This window comes from Fistularia commersonii, chromosome 30, assembly GCF_037954325.1.
Source record: "Fistularia commersonii isolate RoL2024-O1a breed Wild chromosome 30, RoL_Fcom_v1.0, whole genome shotgun sequence".
Lineage (NCBI taxonomy): Eukaryota > Metazoa > Chordata > Actinopteri > Syngnathiformes > Fistulariidae > Fistularia > Fistularia commersonii.
In genome coordinates, this window is record NC_141313.1 from 9,039,608 (window position 1) to 9,045,869 (window position 6,262).

At 44.7% G+C, this 6,262-nt stretch overlaps 2 protein-coding genes across 2 annotated transcripts; both read left to right on the plus strand.

Moving 5' to 3' along the window:
• Window positions 1-697: 697 nt before the first annotated feature.
• On the plus strand, window positions 698-4,268 carry LOC147216366 (uncharacterized). The gene is made up of 2 exons (XM_086178132.1): window positions 698-1,113; window positions 3,556-4,268. Exons 1-2 carry the CDS (start codon window positions 899-901, stop codon window positions 4,133-4,135), a joined length of 795 nt encoding a protein of 264 aa, XP_086034258.1. The 5' UTR covers window positions 698-898; the 3' UTR covers window positions 4,136-4,268.
• A 793-nt stretch (window positions 4,269-5,061) lies between these two features.
• On the plus strand, window positions 5,062-5,841 carry LOC147216367 (peroxynitrite isomerase THAP4-like). Its single transcript, XM_086178359.1, has one exon. The coding sequence runs from the start codon at window positions 5,212-5,214 to the stop codon at window positions 5,563-5,565; it is 354 nt and encodes a 117-aa protein (XP_086034485.1). The 5' UTR covers window positions 5,062-5,211; the 3' UTR covers window positions 5,566-5,841.
• The last annotated feature ends 421 nt before the right edge of the window (window positions 5,842-6,262 follow it).

Consider the following 6,262-nt stretch of genomic DNA (forward strand, 5'->3'; position numbering starts at 1 on the left):
CAGGAAGCTGTTCGAGGTCAATGACAATTAAGGATGAAGGTGCTGTGTTTCTGGAACACACTTGTCCCCTGCGGTTTGGCTGTGTGTCAAACCCAGCAGGGTTCAGTCCCGAGGTGGCAAGATGATCCAGTGACACCTGAAGGCATCATTAGTCTGTGGGTCATTTGAGTTTTGTTTGTCCTGCTTTTGACCAAGACTTGTCAAACAAATGACTTGTGTGTGTGTGTGTGTGAACCACATTGAAATATAAAACTACATTAAAACTACCACCTCAAAATCTGACACGCTTCCGACTGCCGGCCCTTCTCTATAGCACTGCAGGATTAAATGAAAAGCACCCTTATTTTCAAAGTGGTTACATTCAAATAGAATTTGATCAGAGACAATACATCCGGGCACAAAGCCATACAACAAAATGAAACGTTTAAATATGATCATTTTTAACCTCAAAATATTTTGTACTTATAAATGTATGGATCCCCTCCTCCCACAAAGATGGAAAATAAAAGTGCTCACAAATAACTTTGAGCCAACCGATTTCACATTCATCTTAAGCAGTGGGAAAGGGTCTTTTGGCGGTGACGTGCACATGTATGTTTACCAGCTGCCCCTGTAAAGTGACCCTCAGGTGAGCGAAAGGGGGGGGAGAGGAAGTGAAGTAGTGCCGTCCACCTGACCAGCTCCAGCCATTCATCATTAATGGACATGGATTATTGATGTCCAACGTTGGAGCACTAGCAGCAGCATATCTCCTCAGGTCCTTGAGAGAGAGAGAGGGTCAGCTCCAGGTCCAACCAGCCTCTGTGCGAGAGGATCTTCTCCTGGCCGAAGTCATGCCATCACTGTAGGGCAACCGGTGAATTTCGTTTTCCGTTCTCAAAGCGACGCTTGAAGACCAATGAGTTGGCCTGCTGGATCATCCCCGCCGACAGTCGTGCTCGGCCTGGGTGGGCCGTGGCAGCAGAGGAGCAGACCTCTGGTCCGGACCTGCCTGCTGCCGGCTGCAAAGGAAGACAGGGGGGAGGAGGAGGAGAAGAAGGAGCCCCCGCTCAGGCTGCCCTCCCTGGTTCCTGAGGCCAGAGGACCCCAAAAGCGCAGGATTGCTCGTTTCAGGTAAACCCAAGCGTGGGAGATGAGATCTTTCAGCTGATTGATTCTGTTTTAGTGTTTGTGAAATTCATCTGGCACATATACACATACACATGCATCAACAGTTCCACTTGTGTTATGCATATTTAGATCAATCGCCCTACAAATACATTGTAAATGTTTCATATGCACAAGTGTAGCTTGGGAATGACCCGCCAGAAGTCGACGCGCTGCAGCGATTCTTTCCGAATCAGAATCAGTTATACTTTATTGCTCCTGGAGGAAGTTATGATTCCTGATGATCCATTCAGAAGGAAATTGAAAAATGAATAAGATGATGAAGAGAAATAAATAAAGGTAATAAAATATAAGTGTTGTCAGGGTTTACCATCAGACTACGTTGTAGAGCAGCAGTGATCTTGTCCGTCAAGGAAAGAAGCTGGAAGACTTCACTTCCTTTTGTTTCATGCATTTTTACAGACAATGAACTCTTAAGTAACCCTAAGAATAATGCTTTTTTTTATTCAAGGCCTTTCTTAAAACTCAAGCACACTTTACAGAGAGTGGTGAAAAACAACATTTTGACAACATATTGACAATAGAAAAAAAGTTTAGCAACTCTACAGCCTTATTTCCAAATCTCAGTAAATAATAGAGAAAAAAAAAGTGTACGGCCTCTGTCACGTTCACTGCCAGTTTAAAAAAAATATTGTGTTTAACCAAAAATGTTGCTTTTCATTTAGATTATTACACCCATGAAAATCATCTGAATACAGTGAGCCCGGTGATGCATTCGTGTGTCACAACATCATCACACTGATTTTTACATGAGATGAGTTCCTGCTTTCTCACGCCTGCCCTGGAGGCGACGATCAAATCAAGCCTTTTATCGCACAGGATTTCCGTCTGATTGTCTGAACTCCAGATGATAAAGCCCATCAACCCGATCTTGCTAGATTAGTTGCTTTTGTGTCATCTCTGTGCCAGCTTAATGAAAGATTCAAATTGCCTTCTCAAAGAACACAATGGCCAGGACGTCCAGGTGACTCAGCACCGCCGTGGGTTTGAATGTATCGCCCCCGCCGCCGTCTCCACTAATTGTTTCGGCAAAAGTGTCTGTCACGGTGCCAGCCGGGCACTTGAGTGGAATTACATTGCGACTCTTTCCCCTGCGATGGGTCCGACCCAGTTCGCCACCCCCCTCCCCACGAGATGGTGTTTATAAGCAGCATAAATCTCAGGTGTGGAAATGGATCCGTGCCCTGCTGCAGCCTCTCGGTAAGAGGGTTGGGTTGGAGGGGATGAAACCTGAGCGCGGATTTAATGGCAGCTCACCCAAGCAGGGGTTTTCAATAACTGGCGAATAAATTATTCCCCTGAAAAGAAACCCAATCCACATTGATGAATCCCCCTTGGTCACCCTGATGTTCGACCACTGTTGGAAATGTTGAGGCTGAATTTTGGTTCATTCATTTAGGATTCTTCGTGGTTATTTGTATTCTATGAGAATATTAATGTCGATGGACGCCGAGACAAGCTGCAGTCGCTGCTGCTTTAAGTTTGAAAATCACTGAAATGGTCAGTCAAGTCAAGTCAGACTTATTTATATCACAACCCTTTTGTCTGATGACACTTTCCACACAGAACAAGTCTGGACCATCACTCTTTAAGATGACTGACAGAAGCCCAGCATTCCCCCAATGAGCAGGCTTTGGCGACGGCGGTGACGAAACATTGCCTTTGACCAGCTTGATGTAGTTCTGCCTTGACCGGTTGGGGTAGTAAGAGTGAGAGAAAAGGACAGATAGAGAGATAGAAAGCAGGAACGATTGAGACGGAGGTGGTATGAGGGCTGGGAGGTACAGGCACAAATCCTCTCATGCTAATAATGACAGTCAATAGCTGACAAGATACAATAATAGCTTTTTACATTCAGAAAAGAAATAACTGGTGGACGCCTGGCGGGATGCTGCGGCAAATCATGCTGACCAAGGACTCAGGAGGAGATATGAGGCTACCCTCATGCATTGATGGTGGGGCATGGGTGCAGACAGGGTTGGAAGAGTGGGAGGAATGACAAGAAGTTCATCATGGGATGTCTATCATCAGACTAAGCCCCAGGCAGCATCACCAGGGGGTAGCCTAGCACCAACTACAGTATGCGCTTTCTCAAAAACAAAAGTTTGAAGCCTTTTCTTAAACCAAGCTATGTATGTACTGTATATGGTTTTGAGATGGCTATGTGTTAGAGTGTTGACTTCTGAATAACAACTACTGGTACTTCGGATCTTCGGTTATTGAATTGCAATTTTTGTAAGTCGCTTTTGATAAAAGCGTCTGCTAAATGACTGTAATGTCATGTAATAATTTGAATCTGGTCCAGATAACAAGATGCAGCTGGAGATCGGTGTTCTTCTATTGAGCACAGGAGCTTCAGTTTGCTTTTTGTTTCACTCTCCTCCACAGCATCAGTGAACCCGCCCTCCTCGCCCCACAAGAGAATATCCTACTGGAGGGTTTCTCCAAGAGCTGTAACTCCGGTGTTTTCCAAAGGCGACCGCCGCCTCCGCCTCCTCCGTTCTGCAAGTCATGGGGCTCCTATGGCGCCGGCCGAGTTCACCTGCCGCAGAGGCAGCACTACCGTGTGCAAAACGGCGGCAGGCAGGGCTTTATTCACTTCTCCCAAGCCATCCAGTCCAGCTGCAAGACAAAAGCTGCGAGGCGTCACTCCTACAACCCAGTCCTGCGCGCAGAAATGCCGCAGGTCGACCTGAGACCTTCAGCGACGCCTATCTGTTGCTTGTCTTCTCAACCGGAGCCTCTGTCGATTGTCGGGAGGCCTTGTCCCCTGTCCTGCGGTCTCCGCCCCGCCACAGGCGCCGCTTCTGGTCCAGGATGCGCCCACCTTCATGTGTTTCTGCCCACTGGGGCCAAGGGGGAGGAAGTGGACAGAGAGTCTGTGGATGAGGGCTTCATGGATGAGCAGGAGAGCAAGATAATGTCTCTGAAACTCCAGCCGGAAGGACAAAATATGGTGACACAATAAAGTTTGCTATTGTTAAGCAGCCGTTTCAGCATCTTTGTTGCTCTGTCAGTGTCTTTTTCAGACCGACTCATTCCACTTGTTCGTATGCTGAAGATTTCCCTTGTCTTTAAAAGTAAATAAACAATCCATTATTATATCTGCACCAACGGTTGTGGCGTTTTTATTCCAGCAGGTGATGGCCTTTCTCCATATCGGTTTCCTGCCCCTTTGGAAACGACCACTTTGTGACACTGTGGTAGTTAAGAAATGGACAGATTCTTTAGTTTGCCAGGATTGCAAGAGTGTTGCAAGATAAAATTAAATTGAATTAAAAATATTAAATTAAATATTCATTCTTGTTACTTCCAGCCCTCACGGCTAAAATCTTATAATTACCCTGCTTATAATAACTCCTGTAGCCTATGGCCTCACCGCTCAGAAAGCAGTTGAGTTCTTTATTGATGTTTTATATTTAAATGATAATAATAATAATAATAATAATAATAATAAATGTTATTTGCAGGCACATTACTTAGCACTCAAGGACACTGCAAACATATAAATAACACAAAATAAACGTTAAAAGAAACAATGAAAATAATAGAAGTAGCAATGTGGTAAAAATAAAACAACAAAAGTGACAGAAGGAATGGGGCGCTTTCAACAGATGTGTTTTGAGTTGTTTTCTTCTTTTTAGTTGTTGTTCATCAATGCATTAATGCACCGTTTTCCACGTTTGGCTGGAGGTTGCGTCTTCTTCGATGGATTGAAATTCATGACAGTAGACTAAATGAATACATACAATAAACGAGTCACCCGAGAGTTGTGCGTGTCGGAAACACGCGGCGGGGAAGCGTGTAAATAAACACTCAGTCTGCGGATTATCGCGAGGTCTCGCACATCTCGCGGGATTTGGAAGCCTAGTAGAAACAACCGTGCCAGCCGATTGAGCGTCTTTAGCGCTCAATGGTGTCCAAATAAACCCCAAAGAGGACTTGAACCCACACCTTTCACCGAAGAAACCTTCGGTTTCAGTCTCTGTCATGACAGAACTTGAAGAAAAAAAATAAAAGCGCCTCAAAGTCGAACCCGTGAGGATGGGCTTCGTGTGTTGCGTGCGGGGATGCGGGAACAAACCCAAGAAGTGGTCCGGCGTCAAGTTCCACACCGTCCCGTCCAAAGACCCGGAGCGGATGAGGAAGTGGTTGGCGGCCCTGAACATCGAGCCCGAGGCGGCGGGGGAAACCCCGAAGCTGTTCGTCTGCTCGGACCACTTCTGCCCGGAGGACTACGGCCGGAGAGTGGAGTTCAGATCCGGGGGAAAGATGTTGAACCTGGTCCTGAAGGACACGGCGGTACCGTCCGTGGGCATCACGGTGAGACCGTCCCTTATCCCTCCGTGCCCGCCGCCCGCATCCACGCTGGTCTGGATCAATAAGCTGATAGATTAATTATTGGGTTTTCGACATCGACCTTCATCACACACACAGCAGGAGGGACTTGTAACTATACTCCCTATTTGCAATATTTCCTTCTGTGCAACGACCTATATCCAATTTTAATACAGTGCAAAACACGGAACTATATTTTTCACCTCTATATATAGTTGTACATACTTTAATATCATTTTTTATAACCGTTATTGATTTTTATATTTTTCTTTCATTTGATGCTTCTATTTTCTTATATTGTAGCCTTTGAGTCGGAGCTGCTTCTGCAAAAGCAATAGCCTCCAGGGGTCAATTAACTAATTATGTAAACAGTGATTAATGATAATAATAATAATAATAATAATAATAATAATAATAGTAATAATAATGATGCATTTTATTTGAAGGTGCCTTTCAGAACACTCAAAGACACCTGACAGCACCTTAACAGAGGATATGTGGAATAACTAGCATTGGAAAGAAATGTTTTGTTTCTTCACAGCATTTAAAAAAATGTTACACATTTGACACACTTGGAATGTCTAAACTGAGGTGTCAGAGTGGACGGTCATAAAAAGCTGTGAAAGCGGGATGTTGTACCAAAATAGCTCAACATTAGAAAATAAATCAAATAAATCAAATCAGCTCAGTGATTTGCTTGAATATTCTACCCTGCCGATCTGAATGGCGTTTCATTTTACGGATATTATGTAAAGCT

Bases quoted from the DNA above. Each gene is read 5' to 3' on its own strand.
- LOC147216366 (XM_086178132.1), top strand. From the start codon at position 899: ATGAGTTGGCCTGCTGGATCATCCCCGCCGACAGTCGTGCTCGGCCTG. The intron at 1,114-3,555 runs GTAAACCCAAGC...TCTCCTCCACAG, and splicing joins CGCAGGATTGCTCGTTTCAG to CATCAGTGAACCCGCCCTCC.
- LOC147216367 (XM_086178359.1), top strand. From the start codon at position 5,212: ATGGGCTTCGTGTGTTGCGTGCGGGGATGCGGGAACAAACCCAAGAAG.